At 42.9% G+C, this 26,818-nt stretch overlaps 3 protein-coding genes across 7 annotated transcripts in view; 2 read left to right on the plus strand and 1 right to left on the minus strand.

The window, feature by feature from the left end:
- Ube2q2 (ubiquitin conjugating enzyme E2 Q2) overlaps positions 1–5,648 on the plus strand; it is a 55,202-nt gene extending 49,554 nt beyond the window's left edge. For all 4 annotated transcript variants that reach the window (XM_021206896.2, XM_021206894.2, XM_021206897.2 and 1 more), the window contains 2 exons: positions 1,799–1,865; positions 4,067–5,648. In XM_021206896.2, the coding sequence (XP_021062555.1) occupies positions 1,799–1,865; positions 4,067–4,098 (99 nt within the window). In that variant the 3' untranslated portion in view covers positions 4,099–5,648. The remainder of the gene's footprint in view (positions 1–1,798; positions 1,866–4,066) is intronic.
- Positions 5,649–7,103: 1,455 nt separating this feature from the next.
- Fbxo22 (F-box protein 22) lies at positions 7,104–21,333 on the plus strand. The gene is made up of 7 exons (XM_021206671.2): positions 7,104–7,321; positions 7,486–7,624; positions 11,082–11,169; positions 12,465–12,560; positions 15,896–16,060; positions 18,589–18,754; positions 20,881–21,333. The coding sequence occupies exons 1-7, from the start codon at positions 7,188–7,190 to the stop codon at positions 21,296–21,298; spliced, it is 1,206 nt and encodes a 401-aa protein (XP_021062330.1). The 5' UTR covers positions 7,104–7,187; the 3' UTR covers positions 21,299–21,333.
- Positions 18,698–26,818, minus strand: part of Nrg4 (neuregulin 4) — a 105,539-nt gene continuing 97,418 nt past the window's right edge. For both annotated transcript variants that reach the window (XR_003844649.1, XM_021207791.2), the window contains 3 exons: positions 25,960–26,042; positions 24,340–24,437; positions 18,698–19,169 (listed from right to left, as the gene is read on the minus strand). Coding sequence is in view for 1 of the 2 variants with exons in the window: in XM_021207791.2 (XP_021063450.2) it covers positions 26,026–26,042 (17 nt within the window). In the remaining variant the exon portion in view is untranslated. The remainder of the gene's footprint in view (positions 19,170–24,339; positions 24,438–25,959; positions 26,043–26,818) is intronic.

Here is a 26,818-nt window from a genome sequence, read left to right on the forward strand (position 1 = left end):
CACAGGCTTTCTCTGTGTAGCCCAGGCTGACCTTGAACTCAGAAAGACTGCCTCTGCCTCCCAAGTGCTGGGATTAAAGGCGTGCACCACCACTGCCCAGCTTTTTTTGTTTTTTAGATTTATTTATGTATGTGAGTACACTGTAGCTGTACAGATGGTTGTGAGCCTTCATGTGGTTGAGGGAGTTGAATTTTTTTAGGACCTCTGCTCGTTCCGGTCGGCCCTGCTTGCTCAGGCCCAAAGATTTATTTAATATTATATGTAAGTACACTGTAGCTGACTTCAGAAGCACCAGAAGAGGGTGTGAGGTCTCACTACAGGTGGTTGTGAGCTACCATGTGGCTGCTGGGATTTGAACTCAGGACCTTCAGAAGAGCAGTCAGTGCTCCAACTCTCTGAGCCACCTCTCCAGCCCCATCTATTTCTCTTTTACTTTTCTTTTTGTGTAAATAAATTAGTGTGAATTGATATTTTGCCTGTATTTCTTGTTTGTCTGTGTACTGTATACATGTTTGCTGCCTGCAGAGGCCAGGAGAGGACATCAGATCCCTGGAACTGGAGTTGTTACCTACTGTGTGGGTGCTAGGAATTGAATCTTGGTGCTCTAGAAGAACAGCCAGTGTTTTTTAACCACAGAACCATCTCTCCAGCCCATGAAAGTATTTTAAAAATATCCTTGATATGTTTTTTTTTTTTTGTCTTAGATGCCTATGGCAGGAAATAGGGTCTGTTTACAACTGGTCTGTTTACAGAAATAAAAATAATAGCTCACAAATGCATGGAAACTGGCTTAGTTGGACTGAGTAGTAGACTAGCAGACTGGAACCCCAAGGAGAATGTGGCTTTACAGAGTTGAGGGGCTCCTGGGAGGCTCATTGGAGGGGCTCACAGATGGATGGCCGTGCAGCCCACATCACCTGAGCAGGGCCTCAGCGTGGCAGAGGCTTAGCCTTTGATGCAGAAGCATCGTCCCAGGTGGGTTTTGCCCATACTTGGCCAGTACATAGTTGGTCTTTGGAAAGCAGCCTGCACGTGAATGTCCTTGCAAAAGCGTCCAGAGAAGTGTATGAGGAACTAGTAAATGTAGCTCAATATTGGGAAGCAGGGACAGGAGGGATTGGTTGTTGGGAGTCTGTCAGTACATTTTGTGTCGTCTGCACTTGTATTTGTTGTACAGCAAGTTGTATGATGTGCTGCTGTAGGTGGGGTGACCTGTTACGGAGGGTGTGTCTGGTGTTATTTGAAGTTAAGATGTAGGCCATTCAAACTTTTAAGGCAAAATTCAATCTGAACTTGGCTTCTTACAGAACATTCCTTATTACTTTAACCAAAAGAGGTACCTTGGTGGCAATCATGGACGTTCTTTACATTTAAAATATTTACAAATATCAAAAATTTACAAGTATTTACATTCATGGTACCTGAAGCTTGGTGTCTTGTGACCTCATAGACTTTCGTTTTGGATTACGTGGGAAGGAGGGGTGGGGGTTTTACTCATCCACGTGTGTTTCCGTTGACTTGATCAGACAGTGTGGAGAGACACACACTAGCACTGTAAACTGTCATGCTTGACCAGTGGTAGGAAGACTTTAAGACAACAGCTCAGAAGTTTTGGGGTTTTAGTGAAATACAATTTTGGTTTTGTTATTCTTACAAAGTTATCGCAAATATGGAAAGTAACACAAGTTGTCTGAAAAATGAAAATGTTCTTTTAAGCATAGTAGTCATGCATCCAGAAATTTACTGTGCTTTTCATTGGCCTGCAGTTTTGATTTAATAATGTATATTTCTTTTTCAGAATCAGTATAATCTAGCACGAGCCCAACAGTCCTATAATTCCATTGTACAGATACATGAGAAAAATGGTATGTTTAATTCAATAAGTACTTATTATTTATGATATTACACATAACACATTGATGTTTGCCTTGTTCATTTTTGTGGTTTTGTCTCAATTTTTTTTTATCAAATACTGTTAATTACAGTGAAGGGAAAATATTTTCTATATTTGTAATCTTGGAACAAATCTTAGCCCTCTTTCTATCAAAAGCTGAATTCCTTGCCCTAAGTGCCTTTGAGTCGCTGCCAAGAACTTAGGTTAATAGATAAATCCCTTTGCTCACTTGGAATATACTCTGTAAGAAAGGAGTTGTGCTAGCAACTCTGTATAGGGGCTCTCCTGCAGTGGAGCTAGTGTAACACGACCACGGCCATCTGCTTCTGAAACATCGTCAGATGCCTTCCTACCTCAGGGTCAAACCTAGACCCCTACCAGGCAAAAACACTGGACTTCTGATATAGAGCTTTACTGTGTGTGTGTCATCTGGTTCTTGATTCTCTTTTCTTGTTTTTGTTTGACGTTTTAAGACAAGAACTCATTAAGTTTCAGGCTGGCTTTGAGGTCACTCTGCAGGGCAGGCAAGGCTTGAACTTGAGTTCTTCTGCTTTATTCTTCCCAGTAGCTGGGATTATAGGCCTGCACCACCTGGCCTGGCTTGGAAGACCTATTTGCAAGTGCCATTTATGTCACTCCCTAGCTCTGTGGCTTTAAACAAGTCCTCAGATTTATTTAGAAGAGAAATTTATTTCTGTGTGTATGTGTTTGCCACTGCACACACTATGTAGGTGCTGAGAGTGAAACTCAGGTTGTCTGGCCTGGCAGCAAGTACCTTCACCCACTGAGCCATTTGTCAGCCTCTGTGATCTCTTTCATCCGGTTTCCTCATCTGAAGTTGGCAAAGTGTCTGTTAGAAAACATGAAGAAAAAGAATAGTGCCTATGCAGAGCACTGTGTAACCAAGTGCCCTAAATAAGGAGTTCATTGTAGTAGTGGAAGGGAAACTAATACTATTCAGTGCAGAGTAGAAGGATAGCTACTTTAGGGTAAGTGCTGTAGTAAGTGCTCTTAACTCTGCTAGAGGTGTGTTAGTTGGGCTGGGAAATGACCATGCATGAGGCCCTAAGTTTGTTCTCAGAATGCACGTGAAAAGCCGGGCATGGTAGTGGATGCCCCTGATCACAACTGTGGGAAGCAGAGAAGGAAAGAGGCTTGGGTTTGCTGTCCAGCCTATCTGGATCCTTGAGCTCCAGGATGAGAACCTGTCTCAAAACAAAAACAAAAAAAAAAAAAAAAAAGATTTGAGGAAGACACAGTATGTTGACCTCTGTGTACATACTTAATAGGCATATTAGTTTGTAAGTTTAGATTTGTGTCTTGCACTCTATTTTAATGACAAAGCCAACTTGTCACTTTTCATGATACCTTTTGGTAATAGTATTCTAAACCAAATCTTGAAACTTCAAAGAAAAGTCTTAAAATAGGAAGTTAAGCTCAGGCTTGTGTAGTAGTCATTTCTAGTAAGTGCATCAGATGGGTGTGCCCCAGTGCCTGCTTTGTTCCCGGTGGGACTGAGCATCCAGGTGCCTTTCTGTGAGAGGTCACATTTGTGTGGAGCCTGAGCCAGCAGTCACATTTCCTCCTTTTTCTTTCTCAATCTTGTGAACAATTGGTGTTCACAAGATGTTTATAGAAAATGTATTTGAGAGAGACAGAGAAAGTGCTTTGCATTGATGGGAGAGCAGTGGATTCATGTCCCTATCATGAGTAATTTGATGTTTAGTCATACATTATGAGATTACTAACTCTGATGGACTGCCTCACATAGCTGGAATTTTAATGTGATGAGAGCACTTTCCCTACCAATGTTTTTGTTTGTTTGTTTGTTTTAAATTCTGTCACCAGGATTTTGTGTGTGGGGGGGTACTTTGAGGTTTGCTTTAAGTACAGGACTGAGATGGAAGGTTAACATGTAGCTGTTAGTCCATAATGTCACTGTCAGCTAGGAGACATCCATACAGAGATGCTCAGAATCCAAGTATGTGTTAGTCATAAGCAGTAACCAAATCAGATATCAGAAAGCTGGGTTAATAACTAAACTACAAGTGGTAAGTTTCTACAGTGGGATTAAACAACACAGTTATGAGTAGAGCTGGACCTGATCTTAGTAATGCCTTTTTCTAACTGCTTCAAGATTGATGTAGTTAACCTTTTCCCATTTTATTTCAGGCTGGTACACACCTCCAAAGGAAGATGGCTAACTACATTGACATATGTCTGGACCAATGTTGCTTTAAAGAAAATCGTTCCAACGTACAGACATAAGCTTTTGAGTGCCCGTATAACAGCAGTACCGAAGATATTAGCTAATAGATCATTTAGTGGATAATCTGTCAACTGACATCCAGTTACAGCCTTTTCATTTTGCTCACTTTAGGTATCTTGGACTGAGCAGTGGGGCCTTTACTGTATTTTTCCTGATAAGTACACACAATTGCCACTCCCTACCACCTCTTTCTTGAAAAGTGAAATCTTTTAAGCAGGGAAGTGAGCATCAGTTTACTGCAGCTGTGATTTTACAGTAACCTTTCTATATTGAGCCTATGGGGTATGAAGATTTGCAAAATCCTGTTTGTTTAGAGCCAATAAAAGTTTAACTGATGGTCAATACTGGTTTAGAAATTTTAGACCTTCTAAACCATAGCTTTTTCAGGTCTGAAATAATTTTATTGCCAAAATTATGACAGGAAGCCTCTTAATTAAATTGTTACACTTTTTCACGGTTGTGTGAAGGTTTGAACTAATCTAACAGTATGATCATAATTGTATCATATTAGGGTACAGCAAAACGAGGCAGCCACTTGTGAGCAGTAATTTCCACTGGAGCATCAGGGTCCTGGTGGACTAAACCTGCTTCCTGTTGGTTCAGCATTTCTTGTGAGGAAGAGCCACAGTGTAGAGCCTGAAGTTCTAAAGTATGAGGTCATTTTACCTTTTCATATATTAGCGGGGTGTTGCAATTGATGATAAACTAATAAACTTATGGAATGGTTGGCAAAAAGACAGACTCTTTGAGCAAAATTATGAAAGATACCTAAATTGGAGATCCTTAAATTTTTGCTGTAGTCATGCAGTAGCTTTTACATCAGAAGACCAGTAGGAGTTCAGCCTGTGTTAATTCTTTTAGAAAACGTGACACAGATCAAGGTACTTTGCATTTTTATTGCCTTACCTGAGTCAGTCCTCTTTGGTTGTTAATTGACTTTTAAAAAAAAAAAATAATCCCATGTTTGATTTAAATCTAGCTACTTAAGCACTTTTAAAAAGAAACCCAGAAGCACACTTTCCTGCACAAACCAGTACAAAGTTAAATGGTATTTCTTATATATTTGATTTGAGATTATTTTTTTTAAACTTTGCAAACCACATCTAGGAGACGTGGCACTTGTGCATTTTATGTGTGGTGTTAGTTTCTCTTGATTCTGTTGGTTAAGAGGGCAGAAAAGATATCTGGTAATCTTGGTCACTTAGTTACCCTAAATAAATGATTGCCAGTGGCTCAGATGACAAGTGACAAGGCAGAATTCTTCAACACATTATAAAGTTCCTTATGCCTAAGGCAAAATCTTGAATACATTATTGAATTCTAATTTCCTAGCAGATTGACAGCTGCATATTTGGCATGCTTTGGGTTTTTTTTTTTTGTTTTTTTTTTTTGGATTTTATTTTTCATTGCAGATTTATTTGGCAATGTACAGTAAATTTTGTAAACTTGCATCAAGTTTATGAATAAAGAACCATTTAAAAATCAGTTTGTCACCTTTCCCTCATGTGAGATGCTATAATTCAGGTGTCTATAGGCTCTATATTGAATTTCTAGTGTAGGCTGTTTAAAAAGAAGATGGGGGTGTGGGGAGGTTTCAGAAGTGGAGATGAAGATGAGAGATAGTGAACCTGGAATTGGTGTGTACACACACAGTATATCCAGTTTTTCTTTAACCACTCCCTTTACTGTGTTCTTTAAATTCGAATACATGTGTGTTTCAATGCTGTTTTAATTAACGTCTCTCATGTCCTTAGGGTACTAGTAGCACAGTTCCTCTTGTACACTCAAGGTCTCTGTGCACACTGCTATCTGTAGGTCTCTTCAGAATCTCAGCAGAAGGAAAGCTTTTTCTTTCCTTGACTGAAATTCCTGTGCCAGTTTCATGTTTGGTTTGAATGTTATGTCTCCATGTACAGCCACCCTACTTCATTCAGAAACAGTGGTTTTGTCTGAAGGTTGCCTTAGCTGAGGAAATGTTCAGAAGCCCTCCTCTTAAACATACTGACCCTTGGTGTTCATTCCCTAGTCCTCATAACATGTCTCTCCCCCAACCCCCATCCCCACCCCAACCAGTGCCTGGTGAGAAGAATGGAGCCACAGAGCAGTTTGGAGCCATTAGTATTAGTTCTAGAAGTAGGACTCAGGGCTCCTGGAGACCCCAGAGCTGCTGGGTTTTTTTATTACCGGGAAGCATTTAAGTTTTCACACATTCTCAGTGTATCGTGGAGTTTTGGAGACTGTATGATGCATCCATGTTTGCTATTAAGTCTTAAGGTATCCAGAGTAAAGTGGCTGCTTCTTGTTGAGGGCTTGTTCATGTTTTTTATGTTATCTTACCTATTTTGCGGTTGGGTCTAGATTGTTTTCGGCTTTTGATCCTCCTGCCACCAGCTTGCTAGATTGCAAACACGCACCATCTTGTCCAACTCAAAATGTTCTAATGGGTTATCACAGTGTAAAGGATCAAGAGGCCAAAACAAGAAGCACCAGGTCAGACCAAGTAGCTGGGGACAAAGTGCCCCTCAGTCAGGAGACAGCCTCGTCAGTTGAAATGAAGCAGCCTCTACGGTTGTTTCATTTGTGGTTTGGGAATGTATGGTGTTGGGCCTCATCCCCTGTGATTCTGTTTGTAGCCCTGCAGGGAAGAGCCCTCAGGAACCAAAGAATAATGGCTCCTGTGTGAAAATATCTATCTGGTTTGGTGTGTGCTTTCCGTAGCAATTAATAGTGGCCAAAGAATGGCGAGTGCTATTTATGTCTACTCGCTTAAAACTTAAGACCTAACGAGTTAACCAGATTCACCAAATACATGGTGTTTGCGTCCGGCTTAAATGCCAGGCTGCCTCCGTTCCCTTCCGGGCGGAACTGTGCAGACCGGTGCACCGCTGCAGCGGCGTGTCCAGTGCCGGAAGCGGCCCACCGGAAGTGGCGTGCGCCTGCTCAGTGAGCTCGGGTTGTAGGTGGTGCGCCTGACGGTCGGGTGCCTCTGAGACTCCGTAGGGCTCTCGGGCCGGTAGGCGAGGAATGGAGCCGGCAGGCGGCGGTGGCGGCGTCTCCTCCACAGATCCGCGAAGCACCTACGTGCTGAGTAACCTTGCGGAGGTGGTGGAGCGTGTGTTTACCTTCCTGCCGGCCAAAGCGCTGCTTCGGGTAGCCGGGTGAGGGCGATGGGGCGGGAGGAGACCTTCGTCCCCGAGGGTGGCGGGGTCGCCTCTGCCGGGACCCCTGCCCGGGTGTCCTAGTGCTTGGCTGGTGCTGCGAGGCTGCTGACGCTGAGAACCGGCCCCTCCGGCGGCAACCCTTTGTGCTTTTGCCTCCCCAGAGTATGCCGCCTGTGGAGGGAGTGTGTACGCAGAGTGCTGCGGACCCATCGCAGCGTGACCTGGATCTCCGCGGGTGTGGCGGAGGCGGGCCACCTGGAGGGACATTGCTTGGTGCGCGTGGTAGCTGAGGCACTTGAGGCAAGTATGGAGTTGTGCGGTGGACAGTCACTTACAGGGCTGGTGGGCCATCTTGGAGAACTTTTTTCTAATAATCACGATTGTGATACATGACCTTGCTTTTGTTAACTCGGAGAACCTTTGCTCGTATTCTGGATCTTGTAGTAAACGTCAGGTTTTGTAGGGGCGTCATTATTAGATGTTGGGCAATTGAAGTATCCAGGTGTCCATTACAACGCCATACAGAGCCTTCCTTAACTTGCCTCTATTTTGCAATGAAGGCATTGGGAATCGCTTGCTCAGGGACTCAGACTAGAACTGGAAGAACTGAAACTTCTACCTAAATACGTAAACCACAGTCCTTTTCTCATTTTTGTCCCTGGATCCAGGAGAGTCAGTGTTCGGGGAGGTGAAGACAGATTATAGAACTGATAAGATAGTGAATCTCCAGTATCTTACTGAGTGGCAGGGGCCCTCGTGAGGAAATTGCCGATTTGATGCCCTATTATTGCTCAGTATGTATAGTAGGCAAATGGGAATGTTCTACTTAACCACAATATAGTCTCCAAATTGGGAAACTATCATTGATATATGTGTTGGTTAGTGGGGGTTTTGGTATTGGGTTTGGTTTTCAGCTTGATCCAAAAAGAGGGAACTCAAGTAAATGCCTGCCAAAGACTGACCTATAGGCAAGTCTGTAGGCCACTCTCTTGATTAATGTTTGGTTGGGAGCCCCTTCTCCCCCCGCCCCCACTGTAGGTACACAGCCCCCTAGCCGGTGGTCCTAGAGTTTATAAGAAAACAAACTGAGCAAGCCGTGGGGAACCGTCCAGTGAGCAGCACTCCACTACGGCTTCTGCTTCGGTTTCTGCCTTGGCTTTCTTCAGGGATCCTTTACTCCCCAGATTGCTTTTCATAATAGTTTTTATCACAGAAACAGAAACAAAACTGAGAGAGAATACATTACCTAAAAGACATCTGAAGATGCCCTGAAGTGGGGTCTTGCTGGTCAAATTGGAGATAGTGAGTGCCAAAATAGAAGCTGTGACAGATATATCCTTCAGGAAGAGACTGCAAACACACTTCTGTCTAGTCTTCAGGCTTCCATTCAGATTTTGCCCCAGTGTTTTTCTAAGAACAAAAGGATTTGAATCTGTTCCCAGTGAGTAACTGCAAGATGCATTTCTTTGGTTTGTATGTTTCTCCAATCTGACTTTCTGTACTTGCCTCAACACTTGAGAAAATTCAAGGCCAGTTAATTTGCAAAACATTCACAAGTTGAATGTGACTGGGATTTATTTTTTTTATCCCATTACCTTAAATTCCTTAATTTAAGTGGTGTCTGCCAGGAGCTTCTGCCTTTAAATTTTCTGTCCTGTTGCAGTTAATAAGTATTTGTCTGTAGAGAAACTTTGGAAAGTACTTTTCATTCTCTTTCAGTGTGTTCACACAGCACTCATACATACTCTTGGTCTCTTGTTTAGAGATACATCTGTTCCTGTCAGACTCTGCTTGCCACTCACACAGTCTCTGTGGCTAGTGAGCTCTCACGCCAGTTTTATTGTCTCTTAGGGATGACATTTCTTTTGGCACCAGTTGTCTTCAGCTTGTATTTTACCTGCTTCATTCAAGAAATTAGTAGTTTCACTAATAGTCTTGGTTTCTTTTAGTGGAGAATGGTATTTAATTTAGACTCTACGGTCAGAACTGTGTAGGTCTACTCACTATTGTTTTAAGGGTTTGCTGCCTCTAGCCCAGACAGGAATATGTGTGTATGTATATGTATATGCAATTGTTCTTTGGTATCGTCAGGGTATTCGATGCACCATATTGAAATCCACAGCTGCTCAAGTCCCTTATAAAGTGGTATAGTATTCTGTTAACCTATATCTCCCACCCTTATTTAAATTCCAATCTCTAGATTATTTATACCTCATATAAGGTAAATGTAGACTATATTAGGAAATAAAGACAAAAAAGTTTGTAAATATAGATTCAGCCCCTCCCCCATTTTTAAAAAAAATAGCCACATTTGAATCATTGGACGAAGAGAGAGGTGACTGACTTTATGTGTATCTGGAGCTGTATTTCCATCAGTGCATGGGAACTCATGAGTTACCTTAGGCACATCCAATCCAACATAAGATTTTTGTCTTATTTCCTCTATGATCATATTTATACCTCCCTTATTGTCAGTGGGAAACTTGGCTCAGAGTTCCATTCCCCCTCCCCTTCTCCTCTGAGAGGGTGCCCCTCCATACCTTCTCCCCAACCCCCACCCCACATACACATCAAGTCTCTGCCAGATTAGACATTTTCTCTCCCACTGAGGCCAGACGAGCTAGCCATGGAGACTGAGCTGTGTGCATGTCTGCTGTATATGTGCAGGGGTCCTCGTTCCAGCCATGTATGTTCTTTGGTTAGGGGCTCAGTCTCTGAGAGCTTCCAGGGGTCTGGAAACCTGTCTCTTTGTGTGTGTGTGTGTGTGTGTGTGTGTGTGTGTCTGCCTGCCTGCCTGCCTGCCTGCCTGCCTGCCTGCCTGCCTGCCATGTATCTGAATATGTATACGTGTGCACATGCCCATGGAGGCTAGAAGAATGCATTGAATCCCTTAGAGCTGATTGTGATCTATATGAACTTTGTCCTCTGAAAGAGCAGCAGACCTCTGAAATGCTGAGCCATCTCTCCAAGCCCTGGTTCTTATTTTTAATGTGCTTGTCCTGAGTGTGGTGTCTTTTTTTCCATGCTGTCTTGTGTGGGTTTTCTTCTTTGTACTTTTGGACTCTTGGACTCACACCCAGACAGCTGACTAGAATCCCTCTTGCCTGTTGGAGTACTGTTTCTCTCTGATACATTGATCAAAACCCACAGTCCTTATTGGAGCATCATGTACAGTGAGGAAGCTTAAAAATCTGCTGTTTGGTAAAAATCATTAAATTATAAATCACAAAGTACCTTCAATGATAAGAAAATCTTGCTTGATAAAGGGGCTGGAGAAATGGCTCAGTGGTTAGGATAGTTGGCTTCTCTTCCAGAGGACTCAAGGTCATTCCCAGCACCCTCATCAGGGGTCACAGCTGCCTATAAATAACTACAGCTGGTCTCTGAGGTCCTGCGAGCGCATACACACACACAACATACACTTAGACACATACACATAAAATAAAAAATTTTTAAACATTGATAAATTTGAGAAATAGATTATTAAATTATATTAGGGTAGTCTAGATTAATACAAAGGAAGCGTCATAAGTAAGCTAGGATGTTAGTGTAAGTTTTCTGTGGGGGAAAAGAATCCATGTGATTATTTTTTTAAGTGCTCTTTTACATGTTTTCATCTTTTTACTGCAGTAGGCATTATTCTACAGGTGAGATGTGAGGTGGGGGAGGGGCTCAGGGTGGAGGGTGTCCAGTGACCTTGGACTGGGAGGCAAGCACAGACTCACAGGATCCCATTCTTTTTTTTTCTTCTTTGCAGAATGTTCGAATCTTACCACAGACAGTTCTCTACATGGCAGATTCTGAAACTTTCATCAGCCTGGAAGAGTGTCGTGGCCATAAAAGAGGTAGCTATGGACACAAGAGTTAGGTGGTTTTGCTATTGTTTATTTCTGTTTTTGGCATTGTCCTCGTCTGGAGAGCAAGCCTTCTGAGACTTTTGGGCACTGCTCCTATATGCATGCCTGTGTCTGCTGCAGGTTGATGTCTAACCTCATGGTGCAGTTGGATGGAGGGAGGGATGGATGGATGGAATGAGGCCGAAAGAAAGATGGTTTTTCTTGTTTTGAAATACTTTAATCCTCCTGGTATACTTCTCTTTATTAAACTAAGAGCCTTGGGCTGGTGAGATGGCTCAGTGGGTAAGAGCACCCCACTGCTCTTCCGAAGGTCCGGAGTTCAAATCCCAGCAACCACATGGTGGCTCATAACCATCCGTAACAAGATCTGACACCCTTTTCTGGAGTGTCTGAAGACAGCTACAGTGTACTTACATATAATAAATAAATAATCTTTAAAATAAAATAAGAGCCTGCCTTTGGTTATCCAAATCTGCTCATGTATAAAGTAGTACTGCGAGGTTTTATTACCAAAGCTATTTACAGACACTATGTACTCTTGGCTTGCTAAGGGGAAATACGAACCAAAAGTCCAAGATGGATCCTGCAGCCTAGACTTTGATTTGGACATTGTCTGACTTGAATCTAACTGATGGCTATCAAGTAGTAGTCATGCTGTGAAATCAGGTGGATGGAGAGGTCCAGTAAATAAGGCCTCTCAGACTCAGTGCTGAGCCAGGTCTTACATCGTTAGGGAAAAAGTAGTGGTGGCGAAGGTTAGAGTTAGAGTTTGAAAAAAAAAGAGGCATCAAAATGGAGAAAACTCATATCCATCCAGAGACAAGGTCACATGTAGCCCAGGCTGGCATCAAAACTCACTATATAGCCAAGGATGACCCTGAACTCCTGATCATCCTTGCTTCCACCTTACAGTGCTAGGATTATAACATGCCACCTGTTCAGGGTTTATGTAGTGCTATGGCTGATGATTGAACCTAGGGCTTCTGGCATGCATTCTACCAACTGACCTACATCCCCAGCTTCATAGCCTGTTTTATTGTTTGGGTTTTTTTGTTTGTTTTTGGTTTTTCAAGACAGGGTTTCTCTGTATGGCCGTGGCTGCCCTGGAACTCACTCTGTAGATCAGGCTGGCCTTGAACGCAGAAATCACCTGCCTCTGCCTCCCGAGTGCTGGGATTAAAGGCATGCGCCACCACTGCCCGACTAGTTTGTTTTTTTAACATTGTCAGATTTGACATAGAAGATGCATAGTATCTAACAGTTGTACGACTGTATTGTTACAGCGAGGAAGAGAACTACTATGGAGACAGCATGTGCCCTGGAGAAGCTTTTCCCCAAGCAGTGCCAAGTCCTTGGGATTGTGACCCCGGGAATTGTAGGTGAGAGAAACTTAACAGTTCATTTCTTGCCTTGGTTTAATGTAGGGTCCCAAAGATTGGTGAAATATTTATAGCTGAAAAGTACATTTACGTTTCCAATCATCTAAAACTATTTTAAAACTCTAGCTATTTCGTCAGCCATCCTTGTGTGGTGTTACCTTGTACTTAAAATATCTCTCAAGTTGTTGAGGTTCATAGTTCAGATCTCAAGGCTGCGGAAGAGCGAAGCGTAACCTCTGTCTTCTCTCAGCCAATCACAGGGAGGAAGGCTCCCATTCACCTACCCCAGATTAGGAAAGACCTGCAGCCAGTCGTCTGCTCAGCTCGCCCACTCTTGTTTCTTGCAGGTAGGAGCGACTGAGAGTGGTAGGTTTGTGGGCCTTGTTTCCAGGCTTGTTTCTCTGCATGTTGCCAGCATGGCACATGTCTGCTGTTAGTGTTTGTAGTGTTTCCTGTTGATGTAGCCGTGGTGCAGTGGTTAAGGCGTGCGGGTTAGGGTTCCAGCTGTGTGTGCCGCTTAGCGTGCCTGTGTTACCTTGGACAGCTTCAGTTTCTTCATCAGTGAATTGTGTCTTTGGAGGACTATGAAGATGTAGTGACATAACACATCTGTGGCATTTAGAACAAACCATGCAGCAAGAAGATGTTAGTTAGCTATTGCTATTTTCTGGAGCTCTAAACAGAGCTTGGTGAAGTACCTGCTGCACAAGCCTGAAGACCCTCTCCACCCCTGGAGTGTCCTGAAACATTTTGTTTACATATCCGAATCTTGTGCAGTGACACAAAGGGCTCCAAGGGTTTGCAGATGAATAGGAGTGTTGTAGCTGCTCACACACTAATAAAGCAATAGCTGTGCAGTGGTTTCTTCCGGGGTTTGAATTGGCATTAAGTGGCTGGAAGCCTTTCTAGCATTACTGGTTACTGTTGGATGATTCCTCACATCTTAGTCCGTCCTTACACCTAGACACAGTCAAGTTTTCTGTTTCAGGAATAGGGGCAGGAAAGAAAGGGCCAGCCTCCGGTGGCAGGCCTGTGTCCCCTGTGAGTGGGTAGCAGTTACAGCTTTCTCTATGTTGCTGCCCTGTCCTGAAGCAGCTTTGATTTTTGTGTTGCTTTAAGTCCTCATGACCTTATGTAAGGAGCTAAATATCAAATCCATTCCCTCCGCTCCAGCCAGGGTGTGGCCTGTGCTGTTTGCTGGGAGCTTTCCCTTCTTCCCTGCGGGTTGTGTTGATTTAAATAAGAAAGGCCCCATAGCCTCTTAGCCTCATGGAATGCCTGGTCTGCTGGGAGAGGAACTGTTTGAAAGGATTACAAGATTGGAGGAAGTTTGTCATTTGGGCTTTTAGGTTTCAAAAGCCCATGCCAAGCCCAGTCTCCCTCACTGCTGGTGGGTCTGGATGCAGTTCCCAGCTACTTCTCCAGCACCGTGCCTGTCTGCCTCTATGCTCCCAGCCATGATGATGATGGACTAAGCCTCTGAAACTGTAAACAAGCCCCCAGTTAGATGCTTCCTTTAATAAAGTTGCTTTGGTCATGGTGTTACTCCATCTTTGAGCCTTAGTAGTTTCATTATTCTTTCCTGACAGCCTCCCAGAACTCCTTCTGACCTGTGTGGTTAGTCTTGCCTGTCAGTTCCAGAATGGTTGCCCATTTTGTCTTTTAGCTCTTTCACTCAACATAAATAAATGTGGTTTTGAGATTCATTTATGTTACAATTACCAGCAATTCTTTTTAAATGTGTGTGGGGGTGCCCATGAGTGTGTGTGTGTGTCTATCTGTGTCTAAGTGCATGCGTGAAATCAGAGGCTGTCAGGTATCTTCTTCAGCTCTTTTGACACAGGGCCTCTCACTGAACTTGATGCTCGCTGTTCTAGTTAGGTTTCTTTTTTCTGCTTCCTCCATTGCCTGACCTTTGCTTGTTTGGGGTTAGGTGTGGGGAGACTTCCAGACTCTGGTCTTCATGCCTATACAGCAGACACTTTACCATGGGCCATGTCCCCAGCCCCCCATTTTAAGCGTTTTCTGTGATATAAGGCACAAGACTTATTTCCTAGTCTGCTTTTCATGGACTGGGTTCCTGATCCTGGGTATCAGGAATGAGGGTGTTGCTTTTGTGTAAGTTTCTCTGAAACTTAAGAAGTGAACGTGCTCGTTTTTAGCCCTGATGTATATTTAACTGAAAAAGAAACTGCTAGTTTTCCAAATTTCTGCCACAGTGTACTCAGTGAGCAGAGTCTGGGGGTTGCAGTTGCTGCACATCTTTGCTGCTTGGGTCACAGCTTGTGGCAATAACCAGGCTAGTAGGTGTGAAGGTAGATAGTCCTTTGAGTATTTCCTTGGAATCTAATGACCAGCTGCGTTGAATACCTTTTGTGTGCTTACTGGGTACTTGTATGTTGACTTGTGATATGGCTGGCTTACTCTGCTGTAGTTTTAATTTGGACCGTCCTGCATCTTCTCCCACAGTTAAACACTGTTTAGATTTCCCTTCTAGGCTTTGTAGCAGAGTAGCTCATTTGCTATTACAACAGAATACTTGGCAAATGCTGTCTGGGTGGGGAACTTGCTTAGTTCACAGTTCAAGGATGCATCCTTGTAGAGAGTCATATGAGAGGCTTGAGAAAGCTGGTCACACTGTCCTTACTGAAGGAGCCCAGTGTGACTGCTCCAGCATGGCTGTAGGACTCCAGGCTCTGGGATGGTGCTGCCCAAGTGCAAGGTCTGTCTTCTCCCAACCTAATCTAGGTTCCTCACAGAGTGGTGGTTCTCAATCTGTCAGGTTAACCACCAAGACACCATCACAAGCCTTATCATAAACTTGCATTTTTCTTTCATGTTTTAAGCTCACAGTATATCGTATGGGATTTGTCTTCTGCACTTTTTTCCTTTGAATATCCCCCACCACAACCTGGTTTGAGTTTTTGAGAAACTTAACACTTAAAAAGATGTATGGCATTTTGCCTGCATGTATCTCTGTGCACTTCATGCATGCCTGGTGCTCATGGACACCAGAAGAGGGTAGCAGATCTCCTGGGACTAGAGTTAGACTTGGAACTGAAGTGAGGGCTTCTGAAGACTAGCACTGCCCTTCATCTGGACTTAGCCACTGCTCAGTTTGGATGCTTTCTGTTTGTAAAGATTCCTTTCTGAACATACTTGAAAGCGTGCTGCAGGCATTGCTACCCTAAAGTTGCCAGAGAGCTATTTCTCTAGGAGAAGCTGTTTGACAGCCTGACCTGCTGTTGGGAGGATGTAATGGGTTGATTATGTATGTCTCTTACTAAGTGTAGTTTCTATGAGATGTCCTCATGAAACTGTCTTTTTCTCCCTAGTGACTCCAATGGGATCAGGTAGCAATCGACCTCAGGAAATAGAAATTGGAGAATCTGGTTTTGCTTTATTATTCCCTCAAATTGAAGGAATAAAAATTCAGCCCTTTCATTTTATTAAGGACTCCAAGAATTTAACACTTGAAAGACACCAACTTACTGAAGTAGGTAAGTTACTGTTATTTACAGGTTGATTTGTTTGTTTTGAGACAGGAGCTTACTATGTAGTTCTGGATAGCCTTAAACTCAACTCAGAGATCCTCCTGCCTCTGACCCCTGAGTGCTGGGTTTAAAAGTGCATGCCATACACCGACATTGTTAATTACTATTACTTGCTCATTTTGTTGATTGCTCTGTTTTAGTTCTGGCCAGCTAGGCTGCTAGGCTGCTGTTGACAAGGCTGTGGATGAGGGGTAGAATTGGTTTCTAGTTATTTTATTTGCCATGAAGTCCTAGATGAGTAGAGATGAACATTTTTCTAAGTATTCTGCCAATAAGTTTGTATGAGTCTTTTGTTTGCATGTATGTAAGTGTACATAGCATGTGTGTCTGCTGCCCATGGAGAGCAGAAAAGAACATCAGATTCCCTGGAACTAGAATTATAGACACTTGTGAGGTAAGGTCCAAGCATGCATGCATGCATTCAATTGTAATTGAATTTCAAAAGAGTTCTTGATCTTCAGTAAACTCTTATTGATAATTTTGTCTTAATTTTGTTATTTAAAGCTGAAAAACTTAAGCTCTTAAAAATATTTCTAGTAACTATTTATTGCAAAAGTTTTTAGAAGAAAAAGTAGAGATAGTTATGAAGTTGGTATACAGTTAAGATTACACCAGTGTGAGGAAGCAAGTGTGATTGGTCAGCAATCAGCAAGGCGAAAGGCAGTGTGAAGGCTCTTCATCATCTACACCTGCAGAGGGTGTGTTTGGGCTTAAAGTACCACTGCTCATAAAAGTTTCTTAGTGCAAACTCCACATCTATGTGTAGATGGGCTAGCCTGAAGACATATGCCTCCAGTACACAGCGGTCCTCAGATTGTCACTTCCCAATCTTCTCTAACCCCTTTCCTGTTCTGCTTTCACATTGCTTATATGTAGTCACCTCTTGAGCCCTGTACCTAGTCTGGGCAGCTAGTTTTGCTTTACAGACAAGGAAATGGGTTTGGAAAAGTTAAGAAGCTTTGTCCCAACTAGAAGACTAGCTATAGAAAAATGGTGTAACAACAAAGGAAAGATTGGGTTTATGCATCGGAGGAAGGATACCATTGAGAATGGCTTCTCTGCTGTCCCGAGCGGTGTAAACAGGAGAGGAAGAGCTGAAGCTGGGAGCCCTGCACATAAGCCTCATTGTAGAAGAGGGTTGCACAGGTACACGCATCCTGCTCCTGTAGTATAACTGTTTAGAATAAAAAACAAAAAACAGGCGTGGTCTGCAGGGGTTCAAGGCTTGGAGACTACTCAGGCAGGTGCAGGTGTGGAGACCTACGGCTCATACTGGGTTTGTGTCTCAGTGTCTCTTCACACTGACTTCTTTTGAATAGCCGTGTCATTGCCCCAAAGCAGTCATTTCCCTGGAAGTGCTCTTGTTTCTACGATAGACTTGACTCTTGGCTGCTACAGGCTTTTCCCTACTCAGGAAACTGGTTCTATAAAACAAAAGGGTCTTTTCTCAATGTGCCAGGCTCCTCTATAAGAAGGGACCCTTGAGAGCTTGCTTGAGATGTAGGGTGTTGTAGGTACTGTTGTTCCCACTGCGCACACCTGCGGAGCAGAGCCTGAAGGGTTGTCAGAATTAGTTATCTTGTCAGTAGCACTGGGTGGGGACACTGCTCCATGCTGTGACCTAGATTTCAGCTCAGAGAGTAATTCGAGGATGAGCTGGTGCAAAGTAGAGTCGGAGTTTATTAAAAGGAGGTTTTCAATACCAGTTTCAGCATAGGGTTGAGAGACACTCGGGGAAAGTGGGCTCTGCAGAGGAGTGCCACATGTCATCTCTACAGGTACTCTGCCAGTAAAGTTTAGCTGGACTCTTGGGATGGCTGCTGGGGTGCAGGGCAGGGTTACATTGGATAAACAAAACTGGAGGTCGCTGGCATACACAGAGTTCGGTGTTGATGTGGTGGACTCTGGATCCTTAGTTGGCAGAATCTCCCAACACTGGGTCTGCAGGGCTCCTACCCCACCCCCACCCCATGTGGCCTGCTTCACTCTGGCTTAGTGGCCTTGCTGCTTTGGAATTCGTGTTGCTGAGTTAAATGGTTCATCCTGTTAAATACTGACTGGTTTCAAATGAATGAAAACAAAGTGGCAGAGGCTCAGGTGGAAGCTCTGAGAAGAGATTGCCACTGGCTCTCTTGAGCTCTGCTGCCTGACAGTGATGAAAGCTGCTTTCAGACCACATCTGAGAAAATAAGCTCGAGGAACAAAGATGTGGAGCTGGCACAGCTGTTACTCACTCCAATATGTCTATGTAACACTCTGCAAAATGTCCTTGCTTATGTGAGGCATTTTACATTCAAATAGCTATAGGTTTTATTAATGGAAAAATCATAACTAAGGCTTGAGTGACTAATCTCAGGCTCTAAGAATTGGAGAACTGAGCACTTCAGTACTGCAGAACACACTGGGAGTGCCGGTCAGCAGGAGCAACAGTTCATGCTGTTTAAGGCTTGTCTCTGTCCTTCACTTCTCTGCAGGTCTTCTGGACAACCCTGAACTTCGTGTGGTCCTTGTCTTTGGCTATAACTGCTGTAAGGTGGGAGCCAGTAACTACCTGCATCGGGTAGTCAGCACTTTCAGCAATATGAATATCATCTTGGCTGGAGGCCAGGTGGACAACTTGTCGTCACTGACTTGTGAGAAGTAAGCCTGAGTACTTTGCTCTTCCCCCGTGGGTGAATAGAAATATTTGATTTCAGGTCCTCATTACTTTTAGGTTTTTAAAAGGAAATTAGAGGAATCAAGCAGAGTATAGTGTTGTTTATGCCTTTAATTCCAGTAACTCTGAGTAGGCAAAACCAAGTGAGTCTCTTGAATTCAGGGCCAACCTTATCTACCCTGCTGACTTCCAGGTCAGTGATGCCCTGTCTCAAAAGAAAAGGAATTGCTAATACACCAGTTCATTCCATTCCGCTGTTGCCAAGATGCTCACTAAACAATTCTGCTGGCAGGCAAAGAACTAAACTTGGATTTGTTGTTTTTTAAGAATGTCAGAATCGGGCTCCTTCAGCATTACCCGTTGATATATTTTAGAGCTCTGGTCCTTGTGGTGGTGTTCCTGCAAATGAAGAAATCATTTGAGTAAGGCTAAAATAAATTAATTCACATGGCTTTTATTTCAGTAGAGTTGAGTGTAACTGGGCAGTAGAGGTTTCATAGAAACAAATAAGGAAGACTGAGTTTTTAAGGGAAAGGGGAATTCTAAGGTGAGGTTGAGGCACCTTGTTGTAAACGGTTTTCCATGGCCCTTGTGTGGAGTCGTCTTAAATGAGCTGAGACTAGCCTGGTGCTGAGGTCTGTGCATATGCTGAGTGCACACAGGAGGGGTGATTGCAAGGAGTTCAGCAGCAAATGAGCAGAAGTCCCACAGTTGAACCCTGCAAGCTCATCTTTCTAAGCAACTACTTGAAGATTGAGTTCTTATGTCCAAAGCAAGCTTCAGCCTCTTAAAGACGTCTCTATGGTTCACAAATTCTCCTGGTTAGACTGTAAAGTTGTTACATGGGCCAGGTGTTCGTGGAAAAACTTGTTAGGCTCTAACCACTTGGGGGCAGGATCTCTCTGTGGCATCTCTAACCTTTTCCCCAGGGAGCAGCAGCTTATGGGTATATTACTAGTATTCCTTGGTCTTCATTTTTGGGAAATGTTTACCAAATTTTATTTTGTGTGTATATAAATGCCCCAATGATGTTGATAGCTTTGTTTCTTATTACCCCAGAGAACTTTGCCCATTCTATAGAGTCAGTTGTTGATAAATGTCATAGGGACTTAAGGTGTATGTTTCTTCCCAGTGAGTATTCAGTATAAGTTTTATAACTTACTGACAATGCATTTTCTTTTGTAAGGATAAAAGTCCCATTCATTAAAAAAAAGTCTTAACAGGGCTGATGAGGCACTTGTCATGAACTGACAACCTGAGTTCAATCCTTGGGCCACACAGGTGAAAAGAGAAAGGACTCCCGAGCGCTCCATCCATATGCTGTGTGTGTGTGCTCATCCAGACGTGCCCATAAAATTAATGTAACAGAAAGGTTTTGTAAGGGTTTAATTGTGTGATGTGTGTATGTCTGTAGGCTGAGCACTTGAGTGCAGGTGCCCTCAGAGACCAAAGATGTTAATATTCTCTGGAGCTGGAGTCACAGGTGGTTATGAATTGCCTGATGTAGGTGCTCAGAACCAAACTGGGAGCTTCTGTAAGGGCAGGAGCTGTTCTTAACCTGAGCCACCTCTCCAGCCACCCCCTATCCCCAGTTGTGAAGCTTTAAAATTTAAGTGAGTCAGATTTCAGGCTCAAAGCAATAAACCAGGCAGGAAAGCTGAAACCTGCAGAGTTAAAATTACCCTCCATGAGTATATTTTTAATATCTTTTTCATAATTTAACAGTGGATGGGCTGAAGTGGAGGAAGGGGCCATGATGCATGCTTTGCCTAGGTATCGAGGGGTGGGACGTCAGTGACAGTGCTTGCCAACACCTCAACTGCAAAGCCGTGTCTATGTGCACCTACCTACTAGGTTCCATTTAGGATGGTCAGATAGCGAGTTACTGGGAATTACTAATCCAGGAGGAGCTTTTTTGTATAGTGTATTTGTGGCTGAAAAGGGCAGTTGCTTGCCTTTTTTGATCTGCCCTGTTTTTTAGTAATAGTTTATTTTAACCCTTGTCTCAGAGGGATAAACCTCAGACCAAAGCTTAGGTTGCCAAAGGCAACAGATCTCTTCCCCTTAGTCTGTCAGGAGGTATTGATGGTTTTCTGTTTTCTTTTTCCAGGAACCCTCTGGATATTGATGCCACAGGTGTAGTTGGACTGTCATTTAGTGGGCATCGAATCCAGAGTGCCACAGTTCTCCTCACTGAGGATGTAAATGATGCCAAAACTGTCGAGGCTGCTATGCAGCGCCTCAAAGCAGCCAACATCCCTGAACAGAACACCATTGGCTTCATGTTTGCATGCGTTGGCCGAGGCTTTCAGTACTACAGAGCCAAGGGGAATGTTGAAGCTGATGCATTTAGAAAGTTCTTTCCCAGTGTCCCCTTATTTGGCTTCTTTGGAAATGGGGAGATTGGCTGCGACCGGATAGTCACTGGGAACTTTATACTGAGGAGATGTAATGAGGTAAAGGAAGAGGATCTGTTCCATAGCTACACAACCATCATGGCTCTTGTTCACTTGGGGACGTCTAAATGAGCTGCCTTGCTGAGAGTAGCTTTCACACCATGTAACTTTGGGGTTTCTCTTTTTTAGAAAAATGGAAACTCGGGATACAAATATTTTAAGGAAAACTAGCTATGTGTGTTTTGTAGCTTTGGGTGGCACTCTGAGGTCACTTTGGGATGATTTTTTAATATATAGATGAAGGACAGTGTTAACATTGTAAGCACACAAGTCAAGAAGTGAGGCTGTGGTTAGGCGCAAGCAAAGCCGCCGGGGCTGAACTGCCCCAGATTCTGTGGCCACTGCGTAAGCGCCCTGCGAGGTTGAGGGCCACCAGGAAGGTGGAGGTTTAAATAGTGGTTGGTGAACTTTTAGCAGAATCATGACTTGAGAAAGGAGAAAATTAAAGAAATGGTTTGAGAAGTTTTGCAGAAGCTGTAACAAATATTGACTTTTTACTTTTCTGATGAAGAACGATCTGTTTTGTTACTGTATAAAGTCATTCTTTTTGTGAGTTAGTTTTTCCTCTTCATAGTAAAGGGACTGCAAGGGAACAGTCTTTATCACACAGTTCTGAAAATCATCACCATATTTTGTTTGTACACCAATAAAATATACTTCCCACTCAACTGGTGGTGTAATTACTGCTGTCGATGAGAGGGTGAAGGATGTAACGGGCTCCCTAACAGTAACCCAGACTGAGGGAGAGGTGTGTAAGCAGCAGTCCCCCTCCGCATCCATGCTTACACTGCACACTGTTACTTATGCCTGTGTTTCTCAATACTACTGTGTTGTGTTCTTAACAATGGAGTGACCTTTGTTTGCTCTGTTCTCCTTATTGCTTGGAATATGGGCAGGTCACCTTGGACACTGCAGAGATGTCAGTACTCCATTGTGGTGAGGATCACAGAGGGATCCTGGGTCTCTCTACTTGTGGTTGGCCCCTCACAGTGGACCCAGGCTGCCTGCTTCTAGTCTGTGTTATAGGCAGAAATTAACATGGACTTGTTCCAGGTCTTTGTTGAAGGATATTCTTACAAGGTAACATTTCTGTATTGTTCAGGTTTGTACTAATAGGACAATAGATAATTTATAAATAAAATCAAATACAGGTATTAAAAAATAATTGCTGGTTTGTCACAAAGAAACAAATGCCTAGAAATGCCAACTGCTGATACTTACGAAGCTGCAAAAAAAATAATCACATTTTAAAAAACTGATTTGAGCACAGTAGTGAAGGTATGCTCACATACTGAGCTGTCATCTCAAGCAAGGCTTAGATCTACCAACAAGGCTCTAGTTTGCTAGACAAGGGTTGCCTCAAGAATACATTTTCACTCCCTTGATCCAAGGAAAGGGGAAGTAGAACCTAGAAGCTGAGGTGTAGACACCCAGCAGACAGAGGTAATATGAGGGGAAAGGGTGTGTCCAATCAGGCCTTGTTACTTCGGCTTTCTCAATTTTGTTTAAACCTGGATCTCGATCGAGGAGGCCAGTAGCAAAAGACTAGTGGTTTGTGCTGCAAATTCAACAAAATGAACATGCAAAGAATTACAGAGGAAATAAACTTAGAAATCTGAGTACTTTCTAGCCAATTTGGTGGAAAATTTGAATAGTGGTAGAGGGTGTTTTTGTCATTTTAAAACCACAAAATCTGGCCCAAATTAACATTGTGATCAGAGTGGGGTGGGAGGATGGGAGCATTACTGTTAAAATAATGACATACCCCAAATGAAAAATTACATTCACATTGTAATTAAGGTGTGCCTCCGTTCTAATCCATTGATAATTGCTTAATGTGGCAGAGAACTGAATGTTGCTGGAAAGCATTTTCCTCTTCAGTGCTCATTACCAGCTATGTGTGAATGCTTGTCCTTCCTTACCAGCCCAAAACATTCTCTTGAGATTATCATGTTAAAAATCTCCTTAAAGGATCCTTTAAAGGATCGGGTGTTGTCCTGCTGCTGACTGGAATGTAGCTTTTTAGAGAATAAAGGCTGGCAGCCTGTGGCTGGACAGGAAGTGGAAGGTGGGACTTCCTGGTAGGGACTCTGGGAAAAAAAGGGGGAGGGAGGATACAGAGGTGACTATGGGTTTGGAAGGGATAGTTAGCCATGTGATAGGACAGGGCTAGATGGTTGAGATAACTTAGATGAACTAATTGAAAGTCTGCCCAGCTAAAGCTTAAGCTTTAAGATATTAAAAGGTCTGTCTTTATTTTTGTTGAAGGGCCACCTGGGTGGGTCATCCAATAAACAGGCATACAAAGGCACAGAGAAATGAGTTCTATTCAAAGAATTGAGATAAATACCAGCAAGATGACCCAACACATAAAGGTGTGCTTGCCACTAAGACACAGGTTAAGTTTGATATCCACGCCTCACATGCTGGAAGAAGAGAACTGACTGATGAAAGTTGTCCTTTGACCTCTGCACATATGCCATAGCATGCATTTGAGAGTTCAAACACAGGTAATCAAAAAAGAAGCAACATAAGCTGGTACAACTTACTAGAGACTTCAATACACCCACAGGAACATGATAAAGGACAAAATCAGTGTCTACAAAGAGAAAGGAAATGTAAAAAGGCAAACCCCAAACCCTAAGGAGAAAAGACTAACAAAAGACTTCCTCACCAGAGAGGGACAATGAGGAAGAAAGCCAAAAGCTGGAACCAGAAGAGTATAAACATGAACAGATGAACCCAGCATGAAGAAATTGTGGGACAGAGATAAAAGCCACTGCCCAATCCAACATTTGTGTTGTCAAGGAAAGACATTTGGTAAAAAAACATCCTTTTGTTATTAAAAATAATGAATTAGAAGTAGAGGAAAATTACCTCAACGTAAAAGCCACCATGAAAATGCCCACAGTGAAATCATGCCCACTGGAGAAGTAGAGAAAGCTCCAGATGCGCTGTTGCTAGGCAACATGGCTAGAGCCACTAAGCAAGTAAAAGGAAAGGCATCAAGCTGGAAAGAAGTAAAATTATCTGTTCATAAATTATATGGTCTTATACCCAAAAAAGTAAAGATTCCACAAAAGACTTTCGGAACCAATAAACTAACTACTTACAGTAGCAAGGTGCAAGGTCAACACAGGAAACCAGCAGCATTTCTATATGTGAGCGATGAACAGTCAAACAGTAGAGCATCAAGAGTGAAATCCTGGGACTGCCATAGAAATGATGGGATACATCCATGATGATGGGCTGGAAAATGTAAATGTTGGCACTACCCAAGGCACTCTACAGTCACTGTAATCCCCACCCAAACCACAGCATCACAGTGCAGGTTTTGATTTTCTGGACAGAAAAATGCACCCTAAAGTTCAGATACAATCTCAGGGGACTTGGACTAGCCAAATCAATCTAGAATACTAACCTAGGATAAGTCATCTGATTCCAGAACAGAGTGATTCTTGTACCAAGTTAAACTGATAGAACAGAAATCCTTAGAAAAGAATAATCTGTATCATGAATACTTTTTGACAAAAGTACCAAGACTATTTTCAATAAGGAAGAGACAATCTTTGAGAAATGCTGGAGTTGGGACTGTAATACCATTATGAAAGTTAACTTAAAAATTTAACAATAGTAGCTAAAAATCTATACAACTCTTGGGAAATCAGGATAATGAATTTTTCAATGATTTTGTGGAGTGTTACCAAGTATTTAGGGATCAAAAAATAGATTTAAACAGAATAATCAAAAATTAAAATTTTGTGCATAAAATATATCATACTTAAAGAACAAAAAGGTTATACATAGAATTGAAAAGCGTATTTGCAGCCTTCAAATAATGACTTAATTTCTAGAATACAAAACTAAAGTGTAGTAACATACACACAAGCCTAATTAAAAATGACAAGGGATTTCAAGTCTCCGAAGAAGATACATGAGTGACTAACAAACAGTATGGCAACTTCACTGACGCAAGGGAAATGCATGTTAAGCCTCAATGAGATGTCACATCACCCCATTAGGATGGTGGGTACCCCCCACCCTGTCTACCATCTTCTACACAGTAACACAGATGCACAAGTATTGGGCCCTGTATGGCTGGTAAAACTGAAAAATGGTGCATTGGTTACAGAAAACAGTATGATCTTTGTCAAATTAAGCAAAAATTACAATTCAATCCAGAAATTCTACTTGAAATGTAATATTTAAAAATAAAAGCTAGAGTTGTGATGGTATGCATTGTAACATTGCTGTTTACAGCAAACTGGAAATCATCCAAATATATTTGCATGGTATACAGAATGTAATATACCCATACTGAATATTAAGCTGTTATTAGAAGAATGGATTTTTGGCTAAGTGTGGATGAGCTTCAAAACTGTTGAATGAAATTAGCCAGTGACAGAGGATAAGGCACGTATATCTTCAAGTATTTTCTGTTGTGTGTTTTGTTTTGTTGTTTTGGTGTAGGGGTGATACAAAAGGGAACCTGAAGAAGTACAAAGGTTCAATGTGGGATGATGAAAACGTTCTGAGCAGTGATAGAGCCAATGGCCCTACCCAGGGTGAATGTGCTTCATGGCCCTGAGCTATGTTCTTCGAAGTACTTTAAACCAGTAAATCTCCCTGTGTAGACCTTTCCCTGTGAGCTGCAGCTTCTCTCCTATACAGGCTGCCTTAACTAGGACCATTTACCAAGCCTGTGTCTAAGACAAGGAGAATGGAAGCATTACCTTCTCTCGTCCTATGGTCCACAGTCCGCCTTTGTTGGTAATAATGCCCTTCCCTGGGGGATGTCTTCAGTGTTCTCTGTGGCCTGTGGAGAGTAAGATATGAGGCTTGGACACTTGGTTTTCTACATACACACACTTTACCTGCCCTCTTATCTGCACACATAAACCCACAACTTCCACTTGTGGCAGGAGACTTGAGGTGATAGTACCTCAGGCAGCCATACCCACAGCAGCTGTCCCTGCTGTGCACAGAGTGCCAGCATCCCCATTCCAGTCTCTCAAGCGTCCACCTCTGCCTTCCTGCCCCTTTTCTGCTGCCTAAAGTTCTAACAAGACTAATGGTCTTTCTGAGAAAAAAAAAAATCACAATTACAAAAGCTGGGCGAGAGGAAGAATGCCAAGGCAAGTCACTGACAGCAGAGACAGCAGCAGGTGCCAAACATGGGAGAAATACCAAACACAAGGACAGGAGAATCCTGAGGGCTAAGCTCTGGCCAGCAATCCCCAGGGACCTGTGGACAGCCATGTGCAATAGGGAACATTGGAGGCCAGCCACACAGCCCAGCAACGCAAGGCTAGTAACTAGTTCAGTCCTCAGACCCCAGTACTGCCAGGAGCAGAATGAACTCTAATTCTGTCCTGTGACCTCTGCACACCCCTACTCTTAAAAAAAGGAAGGAAAAGTAAGAGTTGGAATCCAGGTATATCTGGGTTTAAATTCTTGCTCTGGATAAAGAATCTTTACCTCTGACCCTCAGTTTTCCTGTGTGTAGGAAGTGCCACCGACCCCAGAAGACTGGGACTTGGGCTGTGGGTTCTCTAGGAAGCTTACCTAGAATTCTGCATTCCCAAACTGCAA

The sequence above is a fragment of the Mus pahari genome, chromosome 10, assembly GCF_900095145.1.
Source record: "Mus pahari chromosome 10, PAHARI_EIJ_v1.1, whole genome shotgun sequence".
Classification (NCBI taxonomy): Eukaryota; Metazoa; Chordata; class Mammalia; order Rodentia; family Muridae; genus Mus; species Mus pahari.

Coding starts and splice junctions, on each gene's coding strand:
- Fbxo22 (XM_021206671.2), top strand. CDS start 7,188: ATGGAGCCGGCAGGCGGCGGTGGCGGCGTCTCCTCCACAGATCCGCGA. Junction 7,322..7,485: donor GCGCTGCTTCGGGTAGCCGG/GTGAGGGCGATG, acceptor TTGCCTCCCCAG/AGTATGCCGCCTGTGGAGGG. Junction 11,170..12,464: donor GTGTCGTGGCCATAAAAGAG/GTAGCTATGGAC, acceptor GTATTGTTACAG/CGAGGAAGAGAACTACTATG.